Source organism: Leishmania martiniquensis, chromosome 11, assembly GCF_017916325.1.
Source record: "Leishmania martiniquensis isolate LSCM1 chromosome 11, whole genome shotgun sequence".
NCBI lineage: Eukaryota > Euglenozoa > Kinetoplastea > Trypanosomatida > Trypanosomatidae > Leishmania > Leishmania martiniquensis.
This window is the reverse complement of record NC_090146.1, coordinates 316,881-342,475: the sequence shown is the minus strand read 5'-3', so window position 1 is coordinate 342,475 and position 25,595 is coordinate 316,881. Positions and strand designations below refer to the sequence as shown.

Genomic DNA, 25,595 nt, shown 5'->3' with positions numbered 1-25,595 from the left:
AGAGGGTCGTTGATTCGAATCTGGTACCCCCTCCCACTCGGGCCTGAACACACACACACACTCACTCACTCACTCGCACACAAAGGGGTGGAGGAGAGGGGGAGGAGGAGGAGAGACGAGGGAAATATGGAAAGGGCAAAAACAAAAAAAAAACGCTTCCGTTCTCTCTCTTTTGTGTGTGCGTCGGTTTGGCTGCTCGTCTCTGTTTTTGTTTCGTGGCAGACGGCAAACCTAAAAGGGAACGAAAAGAAAAACGGTGCGAAAGCGCGTGGAGAAAAAAAAGATTTTCCGTTACTTACGTGAAGAAGAAAAAGAAAACGAATGAACTCACTGCACACGCCAACATACAAAAAAGGGGAGGCACCACAGTCGACACCACACGCGCCCGAAAACGGCGGCAGACACACCAATAGAGAGGCTCGACAGCAACCACTACAACAGATGGGATAAAGAGGAAATGAAAGGTGGGGAGAAGTAGCACGACCAAAAGATGCAGAAAGACACACGCGCGCGTTTGTGTAAGTGTGCACGCGCTCTTCTTCGTTGATGTTTGGCGAGTAAATTCGTGAACGAGAGAGAGAGGGAGGGGGGAGTGGGGGGAGGGGAAACGGCAAAAGGTAAGGGAACAGAGCAGCGGAATAGCGGCTCCGTAAAGCCAACCCGAATGGCGGCGAGTCCGTCGTTTGATACGTTTTTTTTCTTGCGTTCCTTTCCTTCTATTGTGTCCATCACGTTGTTACGAAGTGTTGTGCATTGCAACGAAATATGTGTGTATGTGTGTAGGCGGGTAAGAGTGAAGGCGAGGTCAGCAAGCGAGAGAGGGAAAGAGAGAGAGAGAGAGACGAGGACTGAGTGCGCACGAGCTATGACGAGAGACTGAGAGGCAGGTAGCCCAGCATTGGTCCCATGCTGGCCAACGCTTCCCAATGCCCCGCCCTTTCTTCTTCGCAGGAGCGATGCAGGAGCGTCCTCTGCGGCGAGGTCTGCACACCGCCGCGAGAGCTGCGTGTGCGCACAAGCACCGCTGATGGCGTCCCCCATGGGCCCCCTAAAAAAAAATGGATGCAGTGCCCCTAGGAGGAGGAGGGGGGCAGAGGGAGGGCAACGGGCGGCGAGGAGTCAGGGATGCACAGGCTTCTGAAAACGTGGAGGGGAGACGGCATAGAGAGAGAAGAACGAGGACAAATGCCCTCGGTGGAGAACTGCGGGGAGAGTGGCGAGCCGCTCACCTACTTACTGCGCAAGCGTGTCTGCATGCCGAGATGCCCGCCCAATCCCATGTGGCCTTCTCACCATCACCGCCACACTGATGTCCCCCTTCTCTTCCCCGTCGAATCCGCTCGCACCTCATTCCTGCGTCCGAATCCACGCCCCCGCTGCCCCTTTCCTCCTCCTCCTCCCCCCTCCCTCATGCGGCGCAGCCCACACGTTGCGTAAGCGGTGAAGTCGGTCGCACTGGCGGTTTGTCGACTCCCAATCGCCCCCCTCTTCTCTCTCCCCCTTCCACACACGTACACACACACAAACGTGGCCCGCACCGCGCAGGGACTATCAGGGGAAAAGATGTGCGAAAGGCGAAGAGGAAGGCGATCGCATGCAGCAACAGCTAAGGCTGCACTCCAGGAAGTGCCGCTGTGCTCATGAGCGCTTTCCTTGGGCCGCGCTGCTTTTGCTTCTAAGTCGAGGTCGCTGGCGCAGGTGGTGCTGACCGTGGGGGGAGGGGGGAGAGGAACTGTTTTGTCGTCGCATTTCATTCGTTTACTTAGAAACAGTTTAGGCAGACAGACGCACTAACACACCATAGCAAACCAACACAGACGCCAAAAGAGGGGCCACTCAACAAGAGAAGCAAATCCAATCATAAAAGGTAAACAGACACTTATGCACACACATACACACATATGAATATATGTATATATGCATATGTGTGTGTATGGAGTTCACGGCCACAAGAGCAAAGCAAATATGAAAAAAAAAAGACAACAAGGCACACCACAGCGCGTAGTACCGGCAGAATCACCAGCGACACGGAATCACTGACAGAGAGGGAGGAAGGAAAGGAGAAAAAAAAGGGTAAACAAAAAGAGAAAAGAGGGAAATTTCGTCTTTGTGTGTGCGCGCGCGCGAAGGGGGGACACGTTTGGATATACCTGCATGGAGAGAGAGAAAGAGAGAGAGTCGAAGACACACACCGACACGCACACACATCATCAGCAGCAGAGTCGTGAAGCGCCACAGAGGAGGAGGAGGAGAGGGGGGAGGGGAGGGAGGCAATGGAAGAGATCGGCAGAAGACGCACACGGGCAGACCTACGGGGCGAAGAGGAGGATTGGGAAAAAGATCGATAATGGGGTAGAGAAGGAGTGAAATCGGGCATGCATAAAAAAGGGGCGGCGACGGGGTGGCACAGCGAAAGCAGACAAAACGAAAGCAAAGGCGGGGTGGTGCGAACAGCAAGGGCGCGAGATTTCGAAAAGGTGCCCAGACAGCCGGAAGACGCGAGGTCACGTAAGGGCGGCGTCAGGTGAGGTGAGGCCGCCACAATGCTCCAACAACAGTGTGTATGTGCGCTAGTACGCGTGTATCACTGCGTGACTCGTTCTCCTGCCTTACAGCGTGAGAGGGAAGGGGCGCCAAAGGGAAATGGGCGGAATCGTCGAGACGGGGGGAGAGGGAGTGAGGGAGGGGGGAGAGCGTGAGACGGACGGCATGGGCGGTGCCTCACGAGACGAATGCGAGCGATGCAGGAAGAAAAACGTTTTGGGGGGGGGGGGGGCGAAAGAGATACCGAAAGGCCGGCAGTGCTCGACTTCTCCCAACTCCTCCGACTGCATCCCCTCTCCTCTGCTCAGTCGGTGGGGGGAGGGGGGTTCTTCCCCATGTATGCGCGCAACGTCAGCACCCCCTCTGGCTATCCCACCCTGACCGAGAAGCAACCGTCTCCCCTCAGCGTGCGCGCGTGCGCCGAGGAACTCGTCAAGCAGTCCCGCAGACCCAAAGGCACCGAGAAGAGCACAAAGAAGAAAGAAAGAAATAAAGGAATACGTCAGTTGCACAACAACGTGAACGCGAAGGGTGCGCGAGCATTCACCGAGAGAAAGCAAGTTCGGCAAAGGATAGAGTCGACCACTTCTATTCCGTTCGGCACATCTCATGTCATCCCATCGTTGATGGTTCGTCGACAAAAAAAGAAAAGAAAAGAGGGAAGCGGGAGAGAAGTGCGGTGTAATGAATGTAAAATTAACGTGACATTCACGGAGGGGAGAGGGAGGGTGGGGGTGGGGGGAGGAAAAAACTGAGTACGGTGGCGTCTAACGCTTATTTCGCCTCCCTCTTTCTATGATCCGCCGTGTATGCACCCCCCCTCCTCCTCCTCCTCCTCTTCCCTGGCGCGCACGCTGCACTACTCGAATCGTCGCTCACTCCTAAGGTTCCTCTACCGCTTTGCTGTGCCTCGCTGCTTCTGCGCTCCTCGCATGATCCCCTCCCCCTCCTCCGGCCCAAATCCTTTGCAGCTGCGCCTCCTCACCCCCCGCGCCTTTCCCACCCCGCCACTCTCGTCTTGTCCGGCTGCATCGACCTACCCAAACGTATGCGTGAAGGGGGGTTCAGTCTGCAAAAGGGGTAAGAGAAGGAAACGGGCACATGCGCTCATGAACGCATCGCGCGCCGTTACGGAGGGAGGGGGGTAAGAGCGAAGGCTTGGGAGGGGGGGGGCGAGAAGCTGAGAAAGAAGACTCGGGGATCGAAGCTACACCAATGAGGTGGTGCGCCGCTAGCCTTCCACTGCTTTCTCCATTCATCTTCTCTTTTGTTGCTTGTTGCTTTCCTCTCGCTGACGCCCGCCGCTGGCCACTTCTGCGCGTGCTAATCACGGAGGTGATGCTTCACGAGGAAGAGAAAAGGGGGCGAAGCGGAAAATTCGATGCGTCATCCTCGCACCACACATTCCCCTTCACAAACGCAGAGAGAGAGAGAGGCAGGCAGAGACTTCCCTTGCGCGCTATTAGCTTCTCGCAGCCCCTTCCCTTTTTTTTTCAAGGGAGAAAGAAAAAAAAAGAACGCATACAAAAGGAAGCAAAAGAAAACACACAAAGAAGTGCGTACGCGCTGTATGCGGAGTCTTCTGTGTCCCCTTTACCGCCCCCCTCCCGCGCCTTTTCCTCTCTCTCTCTTTGTCCGCCTCTCGGTCTGTTCACATCCAGTCGGCGCGCCCTTTGCCCTTCGTGTCTCTTCTCGTCTTTTTTTTTCTCCCTCCCCTTTCCAGTGTGAGTGAGTGAAGGAGTGGAAAGGGGGAGCGCGAAGGGGGCCGACCGTTCCGCCGACATGAGCACACACACACGCATAAATATAAATAAATATATATGTGTGTGTACATATATACTCCTAAATGTATTTACCTTTACACAGCTTTCGTGCTGCTGTTCCGCCTTTTTTAGGTTTTGTTGTTGTATGTGTGTGTGCTCGCTGCCACTTCTCGCAGCACATGGGCCTTCCCCAGACATCACCGCGGCAGGCATCTATCGTCATCCCGGCGATCATCTCAGCGCGGGGCGAGGGGGGCGGAGGCAGAGGGAAAGATTTATCGTTCTGCTCGTACTCGAAAACCCACGGAGGTGGAGGAAGAGGTGTGTGTCCTCCACCTCAGAAGCTGTCTCGCACCCCGCGCGCCCATTTCAGACGCGCACGCACCTTCGCCCCCCCCCTCCTCAATGGTAAGCAGCAATCCAAGAAGAAAAGAGAGGAAGAAGAGGAGAGGGGGGCGGGCGATGCCTCAGCGCTTGTGGTGCGCGTAGCCGCTCCCACGTGACCGCCATCACCTCGGCAGACCGAGCCTCAGTTGCCCCTCTTCCTTTCGCTCCTCTCGTTTGTTTTCGGATTCTCGCCGCTCTGCCACTCCCACGTGGCCGCCTCGCTGGTAGTGAGGGATGGAAGGGGAAAGGCAACTTGAACGACGGAAGAGCGAGTGCAGAAGCGTCAGCATACCTGCACGCGCGCGGATGTGCGGGCATCGTCTGTTCATGAGTACAGCAGCCACGGGCATCCTGAGCGCGAAAATGTCGAGGCCGCTTCCTTCACCTTGCTCGTGTGAGAGGAGAAGTGAAAGGGCACACACACACACGTTGCTGTTGACGCTCTCCGCCGGAGTGTAGCCGTGGTGAGCAGGAGGGGGAGGGAGGGAGTTTATCGGCACCTGCGCGCAAGCCCACAAGATGCCAGTGGCGGCCTCATTGTGCTCGCTTCGAGCCTTCCGTCTCATGCGGTAACCAGGAATCTACCACTGAGTGCTACGCTGTGGGTAGCCGGTGTTGGGAGCCGGGTTGTAGCTGTGCTGAGAGCGGCCGGCAAAGTTCATGTCCATCTGCTGCTGGCGGGCCGCACTGAGCGGAGCCATCGAGCGGCTGTACTGCTGCGGCGGTGGCATCATCGGTTGCATGCGGCTATTGGCGAACTGCTGTTGCTGCTGCAGGTTGCCGCTGCGCATCTGGCCGCGGTGCCCGCCAGCCATGTGATAGCTGCGCTGGGCGTAGGAGCCGGGGTAAGCACTCTGGTACATGTCGAAGCCAGGGGCACCCATTGCGCCCTCGTTGCCCCATGCCCGCTGGTCAGGCTGCCATTCCTGAGCTCCATACCCGCTTCCCATGTACATATTGCCACTACGGTGTGGAGGCTGCTGATGCTGAGGCGGCATCTGGTGCGGAAGCGGCGGTGCCGGCGCCGGCTGCGCGGGGCTCGGGGTCGCCGGGGCCGCCGGGGACTGCGTCTGCGAGGGGCGCGGCGGGCTCTGGACCTGCGCCTGCGCCTGAGCCTGCGCCTGCTGGGCACGAAACTGCGACTGCTGGAGAATGAGCTGCTGGCGCTCGGCGGCTAGCGTCTCCGTGTTGGCGTGCAGCTGGCGCTCGCGGGCTTGCAGACTTGCCTCCTGGGCGTTCAGCTCTACCTCGCGGCTCTTCATGGCATCCTCGTGGTTGCGCTTCATCTGCTCGAAGGCCTGGCGTTCGCGGGCAAGAGACTCGATGGCGGACGTCATGGTGGCCTGGTCTGCGGGCACTTTGAAGGTGACGTTGCGAGCCATGTTCTCCATCACAGACGCCGGGTACTCCGCGGCGTACTGCGGCTGGCGGATCTGAAACTGTATGTCGTCGTCGGCCCAGTTGAAGTTCGTGCCTGCCACCTGCATGACCGGCGCCGGCTCCTCAGTGGCGGGGACGGCAGCCACCTCCGTGGCCACCTCTACGGGCGCAGCAGGCGCGGGTGCACTCTCTTCCGTCGAGGGCTCCTCCACCGGAGTGGGCTCTGGAGTGAGAACGCGCTCCTCCTTGGCCGGCTCAGGCGCCGAAGACTCCTTAGCGGGTGTCTCGGCGGCGACCGGCGCAGCAGCAGCAGTAGCAGCAGCCTGAGGCTCCTCGGCGGGGGTGGAAGATGGAACTGTCACACGCGCAGCCACAGGCGGGACCGCCATCTTCTTGCCAGAGCGCAGGGCATCCAGGAACGACTTGCCGGCCGGCGCTGGGGCCGAGTTCGCGATCTGCGACTTCACCTGGGGCCCAGTGCTCACCGGCGCCTCCTCCTTGGCCGGAGGGTGGCGATCACCGTTCTTCAGGTGCTGCTTTGACACGCCGTTACGCACCACCATTGCAGCAGTTTTTGGTGGCATTTTGTTGTTGGTACCTCTCCTTTCGCCTTCGCAGGGAACAGATGATGGTGAGGTATGCGAGGGGCGCGAGTGCGTGGCGGAGAGAGGGAGGGAGGGAGGGGGCGAGCACGTTACCCAGGACGGCGATGAATTTTGTTGAGGGCCCTTGTAAGTGTGGGTGTGTGTGTGTGATAGGGTTGTCTATGTATTTTGTGTGTGTGTGTGTGTCTTCGCTTTGTTTCCTGTACGAGTTTAGGGGCTGTTTACGACTGATTTAAAGACGCGCAAGACGAGGCAGCGAAGAACAGGCACTTGCACGCAGCACACTAACAGGCAGAGAACAGTGAGCACGATTCCACAGCCGACGAGCAGCCCCTAGGATAGTGAGAGGGAGACAGACACAAACACAGACAGTGGGAGGAGAGAGGAGGAGAACGGCGTCGTAACAAATGGCAGGGATGGGCGCAGATGGAGCGTGAAGGGAGCTGTTTTAATGCTTTCTTCTTCGTTTATTCTTTCCGTTTTAGCGCGCGTGCGTTTGTGTGTGTGTGTGTGTGTCTGCTTAAGACTTAGGGAGGCAGATCCACACAGCGAACCACACGATAGGTCAGGTATGCGCAGGGAGACGAGAGGGGAGGGGAGGCGGGAGAGAGGACAACTAAAGGCTAAAAAAAAAGTCACTTCTCAACTAAAGCGTAGAAAAGAGAGCAATTTTCGTTTGGCATATGTGTGTGTGTGTGCGCAGAGGCGAAGGCGGAGAAGAAGAAAAGTGAAGGAGTGGCTTGTCGAAGGGAGGGAGGCACACACCATACACATACACACACACATATATACATGTGCGTGTGTGTATGTGTATGGTGTGTCTGGACGTTTTCTCGAGATCGGCGAGTGAGAGAGCATGGGCTGATGGGGGCGGCATCACAACCACCCTTGCACGAATGCAATGTCTCAGGGGACACGTCAAGGAGAGGGAAGGGGATCGAGGAAAGATGAAGAAGGTCTTTCTCCCGTCCCACCACCACTATGCCGCAGTGCGAGCCATCTTGTCGGGCGGTGATGGGGGAGAAGACGCGCCACAAAATCAGTTCCCCCGATCACTGTGCCTTCTGTTTTCGTCTTCATCTCACATCCGCAGGCGCACGAGCAGCTACGTCCATACCCATGCCAAACGCCCTCAGGGTCTTGTGCGCGGTGTATTGAGCGAGAGGGCGTGGCTGGTGCACACGCAGGACGCCAATCGAAGAGAAAACAGAGGAGGGAGAGGGTAACCAAAAGGTAGGTGTCTCCCACCTTCGCTTTCGCCAGCCCATCAACTCGGCAGGGGAGGAGGCGGCAACTAAGAGCGAAAACCAATATCGAACGGAATCGTGAAGAAGCAACCCTAAAGAAAGCTAAACGAAATTCAGCATCTTCAATACATAGAGCACCACACATCGATAGAGAGGAGCGGACGAACAAAAAAAGGGGGAGGAAGAGGGCTCGCGACGACCTTGCGCTGTCACGCACGCACTACAGGCCCCTCGGCAACGCAAAGCCACAACAAACTAGCGCATGCCAGCATCCGCACACGACTGTATCGCCTCCTCCTCCCCGTCACTGTTTTCGCTTCCGTGGCTTTGGTCGGGGGTTGTTCGCGTTTCTGTGGTCTGCCGGCGCATGCGCTTAGAATGGACTGCAGCAGACTGCGATGCGTTGCTACCATTCCCACCGGTGGCGCGTTCCCTCTCTCTCCATCTCAATATGGCGCCGTGTTCAAAGCATTCTGAGCGGAGGTGGCTAATAGAAACGTTTTCGCTACTAGTGGATGGTGTGCGTGTGTGTGTGTGTACGTGCCTTGGTTGTGTACATGATACATGTGTTCTTTCCGTCGCCTGAAAGCGAGTTAGCTCACAGAAATGAGCGACGCATCGTCCACCTCGTGTGTGAAGGGGATGTAGCGCACCTGGCCATTGCCAGACGCGTAGAGCTGCAAAAGTGCTGCCGCCTCGTCCGGCTTGAGCGGTACGCCGAGCGCCTGCAAGCAGGCGAAGAACTGACCCTCGGTAACGTAGCCTTTTCGAGCACGGTCATATTCGCGAAATGCAGCGATGGTGGCCGTGCGGCGTGCCTTTAGGGTGCGCCGGATGTGCCGCAGTGTGTCGGCCACAAAGCCCTGCGCAGCAGTCGTGTGCGTGGTGGCGGCGTCGCCGCCCGTCACAGGAGTGTGGTCGAAGACAGGAAATGCAGGTCCCTGCAGTCGCCGCAGCGATACGGCGGCCGCACCTGCGCCGTCCGCCAGCATGGCTCGTACTGTATACACAAAGGCTAGGTAATCGATATCACCGGGGCACTTGGCTGATGCAAAGGCGGCCTCCAGCGCTGTAAGCTGCGCCTCCGTCATGTCAGTGATCCCCAGCATGGTTATGCAGTGGCGAAACCGTGAGGGCGTTACGTGGTGGTGGCGAAGCTCATCGCCGTCGGGGAAGAACTCGCTCAGGGGCGGCCGCCGCTCCTGCAGAAAGACGCAGATGCGGGTAAGTACCTCATCCACGTCAGCCGCTGCCTCAATAGCGGTGCGGGCGGACGCCGACAAGCCCGTGCTAACTGGGCCGCTTGAGATGCTGGCCGTCTGCGCCAACGCGTACTGCACCGACTCCTCCTCGCAGCCAATGTCTCGCACAAAGGCGAGGTAGCGCACGCCATCCGTCCCAGGCGTCACCGCGTCGCTGGCACTATACCACGACGCCAGCGTGTCGACCTCCGGTTGGGTCAAAGGCAACCTATGTCGCGCGCAGGCCTGCGCGAACTGAGTTGGTGTGATGAAGCCTCGGTGATGACGATCAAAGTCCGCGAAGAAGGGCATCAGTAGCGCGTTGTGCACGCGGACGTTGTGGCGCAGACGGCTCACCAGAGCTGCCACCCGCGCCGAACGCTCCTCGTCCTGGGGCGTGGCCTCGCCACCGACCTTCTCCGCGGCGCGGCTGGCGCGCAGTGCTGCAACGGCCGCCTCGATTTCAGTCACGAGCCGCTGCGTATCCACTCTGTCGCGGAAGCGCTTCGACTCAAAGGCGTTCTGCAGCACCGTCAGCTCTTCCGGCAGCAACTGAAGGCCTGCCTGCACCAGCGCAATACCGAGACGGCTCATCGAGATGGCGCCACTGTGAAGAGGATCCACATCAGCGAAGAACGCGCTCACATGCAGGCGACGTGCCACCACCTGCAGCGCCACGCGTGCCAGAACCCGCTCCTTTGTCATCGAGGTTGCAGGCGCGACCTGTACCGCTGTGGTGGACGCAGTACTGGTGTGAGAGGGCGTGCCTAGGTCAGTGGTGTCGCACGCGTCGTTACTGCCGCTGCAGCCACTCGCCTGCGACGGATCGACATCCTGAACGAACAGGTAGTAGTTCACCTCGCTGCTCGGTGACCCGTCAGGGCTCGGCACGGTGTACTTTCGGATCAGCAGCTGAAGCTGCTCGGGCGGGAGCATGATGTTCTGTGTTGCGAGGCCGCGAGCGAAGCGGGTGCGGGTGCAGGTGCGATGCTCGTAGATGCCTTTTCGCACCCGATCGAAATCTCGGAGAACGGGGCTGAGGCAAATTCGGTTGGACTGCACGAGCGCGCGCAGGTGCGAGAGAAGCGCCTCAGCTTTCTGTTGGTCGTCCGGGCTCGTCAAGTAGGTGTCGGCGGCGTGGGTAGAGGCAAAAAAATTGGTCGGAGCGGTGCGGCCATCTGCCGTCGTCTCGAGCGCCTGCGACGGGTGAATGTCGCGGAGGAACGCGCGGTACTCCACTACGGGCAAGCCCGGCGTGCTGTGCCCACGCACGCCGTCGCCGCTGCTCATGTAAGCACGTGCGAGGGTGTCGACGTTCTCCCGCCGTAGCGCAAAATGGACAAGAGGCATACGGCCCAGCACTGACTCGAACTGCGCCACCGTCACCTTGCCCGTCTTCATCTTGTCGTAGTCGGCGAAGGCGTCCTCGTACCGGAGCCGGTACAGAGCGCACTGCTGGCGGAACACGAAGATCAGCTCCTCTGCGGAGAGCCTTGGGTTTGTGAAGGAGTCGGGGCACACAAGCGACGAGACGGCGCCGCCTGCCATCGACTGACGCGACTGCTCCTTGTCAGTGGCGCACAGCCGACTCCGCGCGGCTGCGCCGAGGGCGTCCTCATTGTCTGCCGGCTCGTTGAGTGACGGGTCCATGGCGCGGCACCAAGCCATGTAGTACACGCCCCCTTGGCCGTCGCTGTACTGCTTCGCGAACAGGTCCATCGCCTCCGCCGTCAGGGAGGAAGCAAAGGGCAGGCACCGGCGGAACTGATCCGCAGTGACACGGCCAGTGCGCAGCGGGTCCAGGTCACGGAGTGGCGCCGTTAGAGAGGTGCCGTGTGCCTTTACGGCGTGCTGAAGCATCTTCTTGAAGGGCTGCAGACGGCTCTCCTCGGCGGGTGTGAGGGTCGTGCTTGGAACGGAGCGGCGAACCGAAGCGCTACTGCCGGCTCCCGCCTCGAGAGCAGCGAGGAAGTCTTCGTAGAGCACCTCATCGTTATCGCTGCCGAGCGCGTCCGCAGTAGCGCTGGAGGCGGCTGCCGCAGTCCCCGCCGGCGCGGCGGGCGCGAAGCGGCGCGCGAGCGCACGCATCTCGTCTGGAGAGAGGTGCACGTTGTTGTTCGTGAGGACGCGAGAAAACTGCGCGGCTGTAATGCGGCCGCTGCGCAGGTGGTCGAAGTCGGCGAAGAAAGACTTCAGAAAGATGCGCCGCTTCCCCACCTGCGCAGCGGCTTTGCGCATCGCCGAGTCCAACGACGACGCCGTGGCGGTCATGAGAGGCTGGATGGGTTTCAAAAAGCAGCACTTTGGGCGTGTGTGTGTGTGTGTGTGCAGCAGGCAAACGATCTTCGGCGTCAGCCAAAGTCGAGTGTGCACGCGTAGAGTGAATGGAATCTGTGCCTCTCGCACCTCGTGTTTGTTGTCAACCTCAGTCTTGCCACGTCGAGAGGTGCACGGAGGAAGAGGGGGGAGGAGAAAGAATGGAGCTGGTGGCTTGAGGTGGGAGGGGCATCGAGACGCGGCCTTTCCCATGTCGCCCGCACGGTGGCTTGCTTGTGTGCGCATGTTCGGCAGCCGGCCAATGGTGCGGCCAACACAAGGAAGATGCTGGAGGCAGCGCCTTCAGCCTCGTGTTCCTCGTCGCAGCGCGGTGGCAAGCTAAAAAAAAAGAACTCCGCGTCTCCTCGGCACATCCACACGCGCACCTGCATTCACACCCTACCCGCCTCGCACTCGATTCTATCCGGGCCTCAAGCTGCGGCACGCATTACGGTCTGGTGGTTCCGTACGAGACGCCGTCCGCACAGGTCGACGCCGCGCGCCCCCACTTTCCTCTTGACTGCTCAGTTCTTTTGCCTGCATGCAATCGCTAAGGTGCTCGCGGCCCAAACAGACACACGGCGCCCCTTTCAGGCACAACCACACCTGAGCATCCCTACAGATTAGCGGCGGGCTCTAGCGCTACCTCTGATTTTCGTGCTCGCTACACGACGCTGGAGCCTGTAACGGCATGGCGCTGTCTATGCGATGAACAATTTCACGCGGGTACATAAACGCCGTCAGCGCTGATGCCGTAATCAGGCCGTTGCGCATCATCTTCACGCCACCCCAAGGCGCGCTTCGCACGACAACATAGACGCTCGCCAGTGCGATCCCGGTCGCCGGCACTATCCACTGATGTGACTCTAATGTAGAGCTCGCCTTCGCCGACTGAACCGAGACGAAGTCGTCGGCCGCGGCCGCGTACTTGCGCGCTCGCGCCAAGCACGCGGGGACGTCCACAAGAGCGCTGGCAGAGCTAATGGCACCTGCCACAACGGCGCGCACCTCCGATACGCCGCGCTTCACGTACGGCCACTCACCGTTCCAAAGCACAAATGTTTGCGCCGTTGGCGAGTCTGGCATGACCAAAGCGGTTGGAAATGAAGGCAACTGAGAGAAGAAAAAAAACCGAGGGGAAAGATGGTGAAGCTCAGAAATGTCTTTGCGGATGTTTGTCAGCGGAATGTGGGAGCGAGAAGGCGGCAGGAGGCAAGTAAGGAGATCGGAAGAGGGGGTGCGAGAGGCACGGCCTGCACACCCTTCCTCCCACACACACACAGGAGGGGGCGCGAATTCCGTTGAGGGTGCCACCCCAGCCACTGGAGTGGGAGGGGGGCCTCGCACTCAAACGCACATGAGCATCTGGTGTGTGCCTCCAGAGGCTTAGTGGACTGTTTCCTTTCAGCGCCTGGTTGGCGCGCTCCGCTGCCGAAGTCGTCGATAGGCACTCCGTCTCCAGACGCAGCGCCATGTGCGGGTGTGGTCGGCATGGAGGGCCGTGAGCGGGATGGACATGGGAGAAGAGCGCCGGCCTTGCGGCGGTGAAGAGTGAGGAAGCAGACTGCGTGCGCTCCCGCAGAGCGCACAGAGTGGAGGATAGCCTTTGGTGCGGCCTTTTAAGGAACATTCCAATTCTTTTCGCGTTACGCGATCGGTCTCCCCCCTCACCTCACCTCACCACCGTCACAAAATTCACCGCTATTCGCTAAACAGCGAACGCAAACAAAGAAAGATGCGCTCGGCGAGTGCCTGCGTCAGGCGGTGAGGGCGTACATGCAGATGGGGGAGAGGGGCATGACAAACAAATTGGTGGTTGCGAGGAGTTGCATGCGTTGGTGCGCGCGTGCCATCACCACTCTCTCTATTTCGTCTTGGCTTCAGCGTATGTGCGCATTCGTATAGGTGCGCGAATACGCATGGGTCTGCGCGTTACACTCACAAGTCAGCGAGAGAGGGAACCCTCTCGGGTGCTGTGTGTGTGTGTTAGTAGACAGGTGCGCGTGGGAAAGGCCAGGGAGGGGGAGGCACAAACGGTATTCTTTGCAGGTGCTGATACCCAATGGCATAGAAGAATGCCCCGTGAGCCAACATGCGCGGGGACAAAGATGCACGCACAGGGAATAGTCGAGCTTGGGTAAGGTTGGGCCCCTCAAAGCGCGATTACACACACACACACGCACGTGCATGCGCAGCGAAGGCGCCCTCTTCGCCAAAAGGTGCCGCGGCGTGAATGGCGACATGCAAAGGCAGACAAAAGAAGGTGAGAGACAACTGCAAAAAAAAAAGAGAGAAGAATGTGTAAGAAGCGGTATGTCTCAGGCAAGCGCACAGCAGCTTTTTCACACGCGCGAGCTCCAACTCCGCGCTCGGTCGCTCGAGCACCCTGTTGCTTTCACAAGCGACTGTTCTCAGCGTCATTCGGGTCCAGATAATAGCCGAGGGCCGCATCGCGCTCCTCCTGCAGATGTGACCGCTGCTCCGCCTCTGACGTGGTGAGGGCGCGCAGATAAGCCTGCCTCTTGTTGTCGTCGCGTGAGAGCTCGTAGAGATGGAACTCGTCCATGTCGCTGAATTTGGTCATCTCGCGCCAGTAGTGGTTCCACAGATGATTCAGCCCACAGCGGAGAAGACTTCGGTAGCTCTCCGTGCACTGCGGCGTGTTCGTCTGCGCTTCTAACGCCTGGTTCTCGCGTAGGCACTGGAACAATGTGGCTCGGCGCTCTGAGCAATGCGGCTCAAGACTTGCTGAGTGCAGCACCTGCTCTTGATTCTCCCGCGAGCTCATACACGAGACGTACGCGTTGTGCGTCGCCCGACAGAGCTTCTCGTTGACCTTGTTCTGCGTGTTGATCTCAAAGGATGAGCCAATGCTGGAGGTCACGGTGCCGCGGCCCCTCGCCCCGTTGCCGTCTTCACGACGGCAGATCAGCTTCTTGTCCTCGAGGCATGCTCCATATTGATCCAGTTCCCTGTAGCACACGTAGGCGTTCAGGTTCTGCCGCAGCATGCGGCGGTTGTGTTCCTCCTCCACCGCCGGATCGCGGTCGGCGCCGCGCTCTGAGATTTCATTCACCTGCTTAGCCTTCCATTCCTCAAACATGTCAAGCGTGAACTGTGACTGCTTCGCCGGAGTGTACATGCGCCCCCACGCATTGGCGCCGGACATGGCGACGGCTCTCACACCTGAAGCACGGCTGCTTATGTCTTTCAAACGAAGAAAAAATGTGTTCCACGCGTGTGCGTGTGTATGTGTGTGTCAACAGGGGGGAGGCAAGAGATGTCCTCCCTCCCTCTCCTTCCCATCGAGGCTTACCTGCTAATTGAGCGCCCCTTCCTCCCCCTCCGAGCCGGCCCTGTAGGACAACAGGGGAGGGCGGTGGTGCTGAGGAAAGCAGGCACCGTCACAAGTGAAGATGAAAGGGGCGCGCACAAGTATCGTTAGGAAAGGCAATGAAGGACCTCAGGGAAGCAGCTCGACTGGGCAGCTCAGCGAGACGATGCAGCAGCAGTGCGAGGGAGGAGGGGGCGGAGGGGAGTTTGCATGCGGCCTACCGGAACAGAAGCTCCGTGAGAGGCGGAGGGGGGGAGGGGGCAGAGAGGCAGTCCGGTGATGCTCCCAGACGACTACAAGAGCAGTTTCTACGTGCATCCTGCTTCCCTTTTTTCTTCTTCCTCAGCACCGCTAGCCGGCATACCCTCTCCCCCTCTTGGAGCCAAAGCCACGCAGGGCCATCCATCGTTGACCCCTGTGTAGCGCCAAAGGCATACACACACACACATCCACCTACGAGAGGAAGTGTGTGTAAGTGTGTGTGGGGGGAGGGAGGGGGGCTGTTGCTGTCTTCCGTTGTGATTACACTAAAATGAGCCGTTCGTTGTCGATTGGGGAATGAAGGCAGAGCGGCAGCGGCCGCAGCAGAGAGAGAAAGAGAGAGAGTGGCGGGGGAGCAGAGATGCTTCCATCTTCGTAGGTCGCACCTGCAGCGCCCCCACCACCAGCACCTCCCTCGCCTCCTCCCGCCTCTCCACACTTCCGCCCCTTTTTCAACCACCGAACGTGAAAGGAGCAAAGAGAAAATGAAAACGCACCACATGCGCAAACGAGGTGCACGCATGCATAGATGCATGCACCAGTGCTTGTGCGTATGTGTATGTGTGTGCTTACCCCCCCCCTATCTAGCAGAGCCGCTCTTCCTCCGGCCTCGTCATGCGTCGTCACACATCCCTTCTGCCGCCTGCGCCGCCTCGTTACTATTCGTTCGCCCGCCTCAGCTGCCAAGCGAGCGAACCAGCTCCACGTGACACCTGCACCCCCTCCGCCTCCCCCGACGTACTGTCGGATGCGACTTATCATCCCCCTGATGGGGGATAGCAGCCTCCCACTTCTTTTTTTCGCGCTGAGCCCCCCATGCCGCTCTTTGCGTAGCCTGGTAGTGGATCAGAAGAGGCGAGGTGGAGGGAAGAGCGTACATACGCACCTGAGAAGAGGGGGAGGGGAGGGGGGTTAAGGGGTAGGAGCGGATGACGAGTATGGACGCGAAAAAAAAATTTTTTTCCTTTGCAGAAGCGATGGTGCACAAAGCGATGAGCAGTTGACAACTGGCATCGCACAGAGAGAGGAGGGCCAATCGACGCTGCTGGTTTGCCGCTGTGAGGCGAGCTCCATACTTTATCCAAGAAGCTGAAATGAAAATGAGCTGTAAGGGAGCTTTGCGTAGGCCTTGGGGATGAAATCCCCAGCAAGAAAAAGGCGCAGGGGGAGGGGAAGGGGAGGGGAGGTAGCAGCGGCCGATATTCCCCGTTGCCCTCCTGTGCGAGCAGGCCGGGAAGCATGCACGCCCTCTTTTCCCTCCTCCACTGGTCATTGCCGTCGCTGTCGCCACTCCCCCTCCTCCCAAGCCTCCCCGGCCTCGTAGCTCATCTTCGTCGCTTCCCTTCGAGCCGGAGAAGATGCAGAAGCGCTCCAGACGAGGTCGACGCTTACGAACGCCAGAACTATCCTGTCATTGCCAGCCACTCGCACCTCTCCCCCCACCCCCTCTTCTTACGTGCGCCCCCGCCGCCGGCGCTGTCAGAGCGCCACTGCTGAGACTCACCCTCCAACCAGGCCGAGCGAAAACAGCGGTAGGTCCAAAGCAGCAGACGGCACCGACGAGACGTTGCGCGGCATTGCAAGAGCGAAGGGGGGGAAAATATATGCAGAGAAAGGGGGAGAGAGAGGTGCAGCGGATAAAGGCAAAGAGATGCGGGAGGAACCATTAACAGTGCGGCGCCTCATTGTCTCCTCTCAGACATCACTGCCGTGACCTGGAGGGTCCCGTACACGCCCTCCTCCTGCTGAGCCCGCAGGCAGCTTAGCAGCCGCCTTCTTCCCCGCCACGCATGCGCACGCAAAGAAAAATGAGCAAGAGCACGGATGAGCTTCTCAAACACACTTCGGTGTGCACGTGCGTGTATGCGGTAGCTGAAGTGGCATCTTTGTTGCGCTGAGCAGGACTCAGTGAGGAAGAAGGGGTGCAGAAGGCTGCAGCGGAGCGAGGAGCTTGCGTACAGCAGACGGCCGAGTCGATCGAGAGGTTCATGAGTGCAGCAGGTGACCAGGTGGCTTCCAAGGGCCGCCTCTCTTCCCCCAGCCACCCTACCCTTCCCTGAAGACGGCGCGACCAGTGAAAAAAAAACGCTGAAGGCGCCCCAGCATAGGAAGGAGAGGAGGGGAACGGAGACGAAACCGCACGACGAAGGGAGCGTGTGTGTGACAGAGAAGAAAGGAAATGGCCAAAGAGACTCGCGACTGTGCACGACAGTTGCGCTCTTCGGCTCTCGCCCCTCACCCCTTTCGTTCCATCACCCAACCTCTCCTCAAGCGCGGTTCTTGCGAGCCGGCGCGGCACCCTTCTGCGCCGGTGGCCGGGCACCCCTCTGCGCCGGTGGCCGCGCACCCTTCTGCGCCGGTGGCCGGGCGCCCTTCTGAGCCTTCTGGCCCTTCTGCGCAGCAGCGCCAGCGGCGGCACCCTTCGCGGCGGGCTTCTTCGACTTCGACTTGGACACACGCTTCGGCTTGCCGGTCTTGATGCGCACGATGCCGCGGTCGATCGCGATGTGGTTGATCGCGTGGTCTGACTCGCCCTGCGAGCGCAGGTAGCCAGCAATGCACAGTGTCGTCGTCGTGCCGTTGATCACGCCGTTCGAGCCAACGTTCGCGATCGAGATCTGCACGGCAGCGTGGTCGTGCGCCTCAATCAGCGTGTTGGTCGCATGGCACTTGCGCGGGATGTAGAGGTCGACGTTATCGCCCTCGACGTTGAACATGCCAATGGTGGCCATGGTTGCAGGCGGCGGATAGTAACGCTGAGAGGTGGGCGGAGAGCTGAGCAGAGGTGGTGGTGTAAGCACACTGTGGAGGGGCGCACATGCGATCATTAGTGAAATGACAGCGATGAGCGTCGTGCATATTTTGTTGTTGTCGCAAGTCAGTGTTCAGAGAGAGTTGAGCAAAAAAAAAGAAGCGGCAAAGAAAATGAGGTCGAGTAGGTGCAGGATTCCTCTGCGATTGGCCCTTGTGCAAGGTGAGCCTGTGTGGAGTCATGTGCGCGTGCGTTGTTGGGGGAGGGGGGAAGTGCCGGAGCTGCAGCGTCACGTGCACGTAAATACGCCGCTGCACAACATTGCAGCCCTTGGTAGCTCCCGTGCTTTCGCGTCCACGCTGGAGAATCGGCGAGTGTCGGCTACGCCGTCAGTGTCAAACCTGCAGCCTTCCCACCCACCCCCTCCCTATGCGCGCCCTGCCTAACGGTTTCGAGCTGTGTCCGATCGCTGTGTTGCTGCGCTTGTCAAAGAAATGAGTCCATCTCCCGCTTTTTGCTCCTCCAGTTTTCAGACACACACATGCACACGCAAGCCGCTTGCTTCGCTGGCTCTTCCTCCACGACTCTACTGCCCCCGTCCCCCCCTCCGAAACCACCCCACCCGTCACCCACGATCCCTCCACCGTTGACGCATCAAAGGAGCGGGAGAAAGAGCGAGATGCAAAGAGTGCAGAAGACAGCGAGCCCGTGATTGCGTGAGCCGCAAGGGAGAGCAAGAGGGAAAGAGAAAGAAAGGTGGTCAAAGAAAAATAAGACGAAAATGTTTTCTGCTTCCTCAGCCTTGTCGCCGTCCCCCACCCGTACCAATCCTCTGCAGCGTTCGCGGCTGCTCCACCAGACGAGGAGGTCGAGCCGAGGCGCGAAAGAGCACAAGGAGGCTGTGTGGAGAGAGAGACGCGAGCAGAGGCGACGTCTCATGCACAGCGCCGCCAGGCAGGTGATGCGGGGGGAGGGAGGAGTGAGTGAGGGAAAAGAAGACGCAGGGAGAAAGCGATTCGAGGGAACGCGGAAAAAAATGTAAGGAATGGGGTCTCACGGCACATGCCCGCACCTCCACGTCTCCATTCCTTCGCGCAGCGTCCCCGAGCGTCTCCTTAGCCTCTCCTCCAGCGGCAGCCCCACGCCACGCGACCGGTAACCACTGAAAGGGCGCACACTGCTGCCTACGCGCGACTGATTTGTCTGCATCACAGCTATGGTGCACCTCTTCCTGTGCAGGTAACCTAGGCGCGGTTCTTGCGAGCCGGCGCGGCACCCTTCTGCGCCGGTGGCCGGGCACCCCTCTGCGCCGGTGGCCGCGCACCCTTCTGCGCCGGTGGCCGGGCGCCCTTCTGAGCCTTCTGGCCCTTCTGCGCAGCAGCGCCAGCGGCGGCACCCTTCGCGGCGGGCTTCTTCGACTTCGACTTGGACACACGCTTCGGCTTGCCGGTCTTGATGCGCACGATGCCGCGGTCGATCGCGATGTGGTTGATCGCGTGGTCTGACTCGCCCTGCGAGCGCAGGTAGCCAGCAATGCACAGTGTCGTCGTCGTGCCGTTGATCACGCCGTTCGAGCCAACGTTCGCGATCGAGATCTGCACGGCAGCGTGGTCGTGCGCCTCAATCAGCGTGTTGGTCGCATGGCACTTGCGCGGGATGTAGAGGTCGACGTTATCGCCCTCGACGTTGAACATGCCAATGGTGGCCATGGTTGCAGGCGGCGGAAGATGAAAAACTGTGGACGTGCGAAGAGGGAGATAGAGGGAGAGGGGGGGTATGAGAAGGATGCGAGTAGGAAGACACGGCTCTTTTCTGTTCGTTTGCCGCGTCAGTTCTGGCGAGGGCGGGGGAGGGGGAGGGGGGGGCACAGAGCGCACCGCGAGCGCCTTCCCTCCCCTTCCCCTTCCCCCCTTATGCGCGTCCCTACGTATGCTCACGGCCCCCTACGAGGAAGGCAGTGGGACGAAGGCAAGTGGCAAGTCCCCCGGTGAAGGATGGGGTAAGGAAGACGGCTGTGACGCCGTCCCTCGCACGGGCACGTTCTTCGTAAGAAGAGAGCGCCACATCTAGCCTACACAGCGGGAGTGCGCTGCGCAGACACGCGGGAGTGCTACCCACACATGCCGCTCTCCCTTGGCCGCGTGCATGGCAAGCATGACGCTACCTCCAACAGACGACGCGTTGAGATGAGCGGTACGCTGAAGAGTCCTCGGCGTCGGTGTTTCCTAGCTGGATGTGGCAGCGAATGTGCACCCCGCTACCTATCGGGCTCGATCATTCCGCCTTTCAGGGCCTACCCCCTGATGTGTACACGCCGGCAACGTCATGCACGCCTCCTCAGCCGCGATCCGTCCAAGCCGATCAGGGCTGCCCTGCGGTCATCGGTGGTAAAAAAAAAGGAGCACACAGAGAGCGACGTCTCTTACGGCTCCGCAGCATTCAGTGGGGTTGGGGCGGGGCAATACGTGAACTCGCTCGAAGGACAGAAACACCCGGAGATGCGTGCAAGCAGAGGAGGGGCGAGTGCGCGGGCGGATGCGAGCACTGGTGATACCGAGAGAGAGAGAGGCCCTCCCCATAGTGAGCCTGACAGCGTGGGAGCGCGAGAAGCGAAGGGAGCTATCGACTAAGGCATACGAAAGGTGAGAGAAGAGGCAAAGGTGCGGAGGAATGCTTCCCTATTCCGGGACACACGCACACACACACCTACACAAGCACATCCTTCCATACATACATCAACACTTCTCCGTCTCTGTATGTGTACGCGCGCTCTCCTCGCAGGCCCACAAGACCCCCCCCAAAGCTCCAAAGATGAAAAAGAGAGGAGAAGTCAGCCAAACAAAACCGCTTCGAGAAGGATTGTCGCACATCCTCCTGCACACACAAGGACACACACGCACACATACGCCCGCCTCTCCCATCATCCCCCTCCTCCTCCTCAACGTACGAAGTCTCTAGGGCTCTGGTGGTGCGCCAAGGTTCTTCAAGAGCTCGTCGAGGTCCAGCTCCGGCGTCTCCGACGGCGGCGCCACAGTGCCGTCATCATTTTTCAGATAGCAGCTTATCGGCGGCTCCCTGGTGTCGGCATAGCCGAACTGCGTTGAAGCGAGGGGTGCGGGAGGATTCGTCTGTTGAGGCTGAAGCGGTATGCCAAGCACACTACCGTCACCACCTGCGCCCAGCATGGCAGCTCCATTCTTGCTGCTGCTGTCCCTCTCGTTCGCCATTGTTGCCGCGAAGAGCGCGGGTGGGTAGCCCGTTTGGAACGCCGAGGCGTCGCCGCTGCTCGGGCTGGGCTTGTCGAGCAGTCCTGATCCGTTGGCGACTTGTAGAAGCAGCTCGGCGCGTTCGTAGTACATCTCCAGCTTCGATCGGATTTGAAATAGAAAGAAGCGGCGGGCTTCGCTGTTCGATATGGTCGCTGCGTGCCTCGACGCCTCTGAGGCAATTATCTCCATGGCCGTTGTGTAATGGCGTACCGCCGTAAGCGGGTTGCCGTCCTCGGTCTCTTCGCCCCGTGCCAGCTCGATCAGCTGAGCCGCGTGACGGAGTTGATCAGCGGCGGTCATCGCGACACACGTCCGGGGAGGGGGAAGGCGGAGTGAAAGGCACAAACGGAAGAGACGGGTGCGAGAAAGGGTAAGCAACGTACCGCGACGGCGCCCCGACTCACTCAATGTGTGTCTGCTGCTTCTTTTTTCTTCGTCCTTCCCTTCCCTCACTCCCTCCTTCGTGGATGAAAGGCAGCCGAGGGGTAGAGGGAGAGGACACGGTCGTCTTCGAGTGGGAGAAAAGGGCGCCAAAAAAAAAAAACAGGAGCCGTGCGCCGATCAATAAAATCGGGAGAGGGAGAGGGAGGGAGCAGACCGGCCTAAGCCGGGGGGGAATGGTAGGCGCCGCTTTACACGGCCGTGCCCGAAGAAGGGAGAGAAAAAAAGAAAAACGAAAGAAAGAAGACCGCACGCGGGGGGTGAGAACAGTAAGGGGAAGGGGCCACGGAGAGAGAGAGAGCAAAACGCGACGAAGGGAACGGATGCAGAGACGAAAGTCTGCGGCGCAGATGGCCTCATGAACGGAAGCGAGAGATGGCGACAGGTGGCGCTGCGGCAGAAAGAGGGGAAGAGATGAGGGTGAAGTTCACGCAGGAAAGCTATTCGCGCGCTCCACATCAGCGAATCAGTAAAAGCGCGGCGTGCAACAAGAGGGAGCGAAATCTGACGAGGCGTCAGCATTCATGCGCACAACACGGAAGGCACGAGCGCTCCCTTCCACCAGCGCGAAGACAGGAAAAACGAAGCCTTGGGTTAAGTATCCTCCTGCAGCGCTATTCGCAAGCTCTATTGGCTGCACCGTACCGTGAGCACGCCGGCTTCTTGGCGTCCCCCGAAATTTGACCACCTTTTTTTTCGCGCATAGGATGTCGCTGCTTTCCCTCGGTAGTACCAAGAACAGCGGATGAAGCGAAGTATATATATATGTATTGGGGCGCTGCTCGCAGCGATGGACACAGGCAGCAGCTAACGCTCCCACTAAAAAGAAATCGGAGGGCGTGTGGCGAGCGCATATGTGGTGAGCCTGCGCGTGTACGTCTCCCTCCCTTCCTCACATTTCCTCGCTCTTCAGCACGTGCACGCAGCCTTTGCTGATCGGCCAGCGCACGCTGCCCCCTCCAACTCTGCCTCCCTTCTCCTCTCCACCGCGCCCTCGCATGCGCCGTGCCCGAACTGCTTGAACACTTCAAGAGAGAAAAAAAAGAAGGCGATCCAGGGGGGTACAGAAGGGAGGGCCGCACCTTCCCGCTGATTGTCCTGCGGCTTCCGGCAAAGGGGGGCGGGTGAAGGAAGAAGACAAGAGCTCCAAGCGGCATTGTGGTGCCGCACGTCGCGGAACGACAGAGGCTGTCACCGCGCACATGCTTAGGCACCTTGAGGCGCGCACAGCAGTGATGTCAAGAGAGGCGAAAGGTGGGCTCCATTGAGGGAAAGGAAATGAGGAAGAAGGCCAGTGAAGAGCGTATACAACGCAGAGACATCTAAAGCAAAACTGTACAAGAGGGAAGCGACATTAAAAAAAAAAGGGAGGAGCTCGTGCGCTGCCGCAGGGGATGCGCGTGACGGCCCCACCCCCGTATCGGGCTGAGCGTGCTCTCCTCCGCGTGGTGTGCCCATGACCTCTTTTCTCGTGAACGGGTACGTGTGTGAGCCTTCTCTCGCATGTTAGTGTACATGAAAGCGGGTGAGAGAGAAGGGCCAACGTACACCAACAAAGGGGCGAAAACGACCAGGAGGAGACGGCGGAGACCCATGAACAGAGAGGGCGCGAGGGATGAGGCGGGGGCTCGCAACAAGAATAGAGACAGCGGTGAAGCGGCCGGGACGTCGCAGGCACACACATGCCCATGCGCACGCCACCGTGACAAGACGGCCAACGACTTTACATGGACAGCAGTCGCTGAAGTCGTATTGCCTACTCGCGCGCGTACACACATGTACGCTCACGTACGCAGCGCCACGGCAGGGCACGAGGTCGGTGGCAGCGGTGCGGAACAAGAAGGGTAAGATGACTCAAGTAAGCGCGACTGCAACTACGTCCGAAGCTTGTGGCGGTGCGGGTCGGCCTTGTCGATCGAGGCCGCCTTCTCCATCGCGCGCATCGCCGAGAGTACGCCGGTGCGTACCCGCGAAGAGGGATGCGCCTCGCCGGCCTTGAGGGTGCCGTGCGCGTTGCGCAGCAACCCCAACTCGCGTGTCGTGTTCGTCAGCTGGCCGGCGATCATCTCCCCCGCAGTAGCCAAGGGGCTGCTGTGGGTGTCGCGCACGTCCGCCGGTCCTCCTGGGTTGCCCGGTAGCTCTGACAGCAGCCCCTGATCAATGAAGTCGCTCTTGTAAATGGACATCGTGACGCAGTGCTCCTTTTCAAGGCGCCAGCTAACCGCACAACGCTTCTGCTCCCTCCTCGACAAGAACTGCGGGTTCGTGCGGTCGCCTGTGTCTAGTGGAGTACCACTCGCTGAGCCGCGCAGGGACCTCAAGGCGGCGTTCGGCCCGGCGAGCCGGCGCAGCAGCGCCGCCTTGTTGGGGTTCGCGTTGACGTCCAGGCCGTGGGCTTCGATGCTGCGTGCGAGGCTCAGCGGCAACTGCGAGGGGTGAGCCTTGCTTGTGTCGCCGTAATCCCACGAGGTGCAACTGTATGTGCCCACCACACCATCACCAGGCACGCAATCGTTCCACGTGCGGCGGTGGTCAGCGGTGTTCTCGAAGATCGGCGTCCACGTCGCGTTGGGGCTTTTGTGCCTCCGTGGCCACAGCGATTCCTTTGACGTAATCTTCGGCGCAAGGTCGGCGCCGTCGTCCTCGATCACCCCATTGGGCTTCAGCAGATCTGCATTGTAGGCCGTGGCGGCGGCTCCTGCGTAGCACACTGCGGCGTTCCTGGGGCCACCGGCACCGGGCCGCGGCGCCTGATAGTCATCCTGGTACACTGTGTGCGGATGTCTGCCGTCCGCGAAGACAATGTGAGCGGAGATCCCCGGAAGGTACCAGTCGCGCTGGTAGGCCGTGCCTTTCCCTGCGTAGCCATTCTTTACAGTAGCTGCAGTGGCAGCTGCGCCTGTCACTGTGGCGGCCAGCCGAGCCATATTCTTGGCCGAGCGGTCCTTGACTGTGTAGTCTACTTGATAGATCGTGCGGTCATCACGGCCGCCTGCGTCGACGCCGTAGGCGAAGACGGGCCGGTTTCGCACGTCACCACTTACGCCCCGCGCGAAGCCGCTCCCACTGCCTTTCATGCCCGGGTCGCGGTTGTAGTCGTAGTCGTAGCGTGTCATGTAGATGGACATCATGTTGGCTGGCCCGTGCGGGGGTAACGAGCGTGCCACACTGACCGCATCGTCGACAGGCGTGTTCATCGTGCGCCGGTGCAGCTCTCCTCTCGCAACGGCAGCTAATGGCGCTATGGTGATGCCGGTGAAGCTGCGTGGCGGTGTTGCACAGAAGTTAGGGGCAGCAGTCGCGTATGCGGAGTATAAGTGTTGAGCCTGCAAGGTGAAAGCAGAAGAGGTTTGAGGTGAAGTAGAGCACAGTTCTGTAGCTAATGCGTACAGAGAGCATCGTTCACTGGCGCGAATAATATCGCATCCATAGGCCTGTCGAAAAGAGAGGAAGTAAGAGGCGGCGGCACGCAGCAGGGCCCGGTGGCCCTGCTGCAGCGTTGCGCCGAGCATGGGAGGGAAAACATTGAAGACATAGAGGGGAGGAAAAGGGGCATATGGCATCGAGTGCGCCGTATCACTCTCTGTCGCACCGCCTCCTCCTCCCCCACCCACACCCACACACACACGCCACACAACGCGCACTTCCCTTTTTTCCCGCTCTGTGAAGAGGATCACGTACGCAGCCATTAAGAGAGGGAGCGCGGCATAGCCAATGCGGGCGCATGCAGTCGGCTGGCGCGCCCTTATTTATTTCTCGTTGACCTGTGCGTTGAACGGCTGCTCGTGCGCTCGCACAGTTCTCACGTGTGCGCTCATCCCCTGCTTGCTGGACAAGTCCGCGCCACGCATGTGTCCGGCACGAGAAGCCCCCGGAAAGGGTCCACAGCAACGGAAAAGGGGAGAGGGGGGCAGAGAAGGGGGAAAAGAAAAGGGAAAGCGCCGGCAGCGCGGATGCACCGCATCTCGGGCAGCGTCTGTGCAGCGGCGAGCAGGCACAATACCTCCCGTTCAGTGGAAGAAAGGGTGCTCAGAGAGAGGGGGCAGAGGGGAAGG

The 25,595-nt window shown here is 59.7% G+C and overlaps 6 protein-coding genes across 6 annotated transcripts; all 6 read right to left on the bottom strand.

Annotated features, from left to right (window-relative positions):
• Nucleotides 1–5,275: 5,275 nt before the first annotated feature.
• On the bottom strand, nt 5,276–6,658 carry LSCM1_06589 (uncharacterized protein; the record flags this gene model as incomplete). The annotated part of the gene is made up of 1 exon (XM_067324004.1): nt 5,276–6,658. The coding sequence occupies one exon, from the start codon at nt 6,656–6,658 to the stop codon at nt 5,276–5,278; it is 1,383 nt and encodes a 460-aa protein (XP_067180545.1).
• Nucleotides 6,659–8,519: 1,861 nt separating this feature from the next.
• Nucleotides 8,520–11,438, bottom strand: LSCM1_06588 (uncharacterized protein; the record flags this gene model as incomplete). Its single annotated transcript, XM_067324003.1, has 1 exon — nt 8,520–11,438. The coding sequence occupies one exon, from the start codon at nt 11,436–11,438 to the stop codon at nt 8,520–8,522; it is 2,919 nt and encodes a 972-aa protein (XP_067180544.1).
• Nucleotides 11,439–12,125: 687 nt separating this feature from the next.
• On the bottom strand, nt 12,126–12,569 carry LSCM1_06587 (uncharacterized protein; the record flags this gene model as incomplete). The annotated part of the gene is made up of 1 exon (XM_067324002.1): nt 12,126–12,569. One exon carries the CDS (start codon nt 12,567–12,569, stop codon nt 12,126–12,128), a length of 444 nt encoding a protein of 147 aa, XP_067180543.1.
• A 1,309-nt stretch (nt 12,570–13,878) lies between these two features.
• Nucleotides 13,879–14,652, bottom strand: LSCM1_06586 (uncharacterized protein; the record flags this gene model as incomplete). The annotated part of the gene is made up of 1 exon (XM_067324001.1): nt 13,879–14,652. The coding sequence occupies one exon, from the start codon at nt 14,650–14,652 to the stop codon at nt 13,879–13,881; it is 774 nt and encodes a 257-aa protein (XP_067180542.1).
• Nucleotides 14,653–20,784: 6,132 nt separating this feature from the next.
• Nucleotides 20,785–21,399, bottom strand: LSCM1_06584 (uncharacterized protein; the record flags this gene model as incomplete). Its single annotated transcript, XM_067324000.1, has 1 exon — nt 20,785–21,399. The coding sequence occupies one exon, from the start codon at nt 21,397–21,399 to the stop codon at nt 20,785–20,787; it is 615 nt and encodes a 204-aa protein (XP_067180541.1).
• A 2,015-nt stretch (nt 21,400–23,414) lies between these two features.
• Nucleotides 23,415–24,737, bottom strand: LSCM1_06583 (uncharacterized protein; the record flags this gene model as incomplete). The annotated part of the gene is made up of 1 exon (XM_067323999.1): nt 23,415–24,737. The coding sequence occupies one exon, from the start codon at nt 24,735–24,737 to the stop codon at nt 23,415–23,417; it is 1,323 nt and encodes a 440-aa protein (XP_067180540.1).
• Nucleotides 24,738–25,595: the final 858 nt, after the last annotated feature.